At 32.1% G+C, this 501-nt stretch overlaps 1 protein-coding gene across 1 annotated transcript in view; it reads left to right on the top strand.

Moving 5' to 3' along the window:
• Positions 1-487, top strand: part of LOC119591639 — a 3,771-nt gene extending 3,284 nt beyond the window's left edge. Inside the window, exon 4 of the mRNA XM_037940394.1 lies at positions 110-487. Coding sequence (XP_037796322.1) covers positions 110-208 — 99 coding nt within the window. The 3' untranslated portion in view covers positions 209-487. The remainder of the gene's footprint in view (positions 1-109) is intronic.
• Positions 488-501: the final 14 nt, after the last annotated feature.

Below are 501 nucleotides of genomic sequence, written 5' to 3' on the forward strand. Positions count from 1 at the left end.
TAGATCAGGTAACTACCTACCTTGTCTGCATAGCTATTGAATAATGAAGAATTTAGAGTTCATTAAAAAGAGATCATGAAAAGATTCAGCCTTTTTTTATATATTACAGGAAGTATCAAGCGTCAAGGACCAGCTGACCAATGAACAGAGGACTAATGCTGCACTGAGGAAAAGAATTCATGAAATGGAAAATGAGAATGAGGTATAGTAAGTCTTACAGGTTGTTTTTCTCAGGTGCATTGATTTCCCTTACCCAGATTTTTTTTTACTTTGAAGAGTTTTAAGTGTCTGAGTGTGTAGTTTAATGAACAAGAAATTTCTTTTTTGATTCACTGTCTCAGTAAACTCTCCATATCAAAAGATAAAAGGTCCTTCTATTACAAATATCCTTCATATTTCAGTTTAAAGAGCAATTTCTTTCCCAAGGTAATAGGGTTTATTTCTGTTATAGTGTATAATGTTTTCTTTGCAATAATCTTTTATTTTCTTAACCCCTTGGAT

Source organism: Penaeus monodon, chromosome 29, assembly GCF_015228065.2.
Source record: "Penaeus monodon isolate SGIC_2016 chromosome 29, NSTDA_Pmon_1, whole genome shotgun sequence".
NCBI lineage: Eukaryota > Metazoa > Arthropoda > Malacostraca > Decapoda > Penaeidae > Penaeus > Penaeus monodon.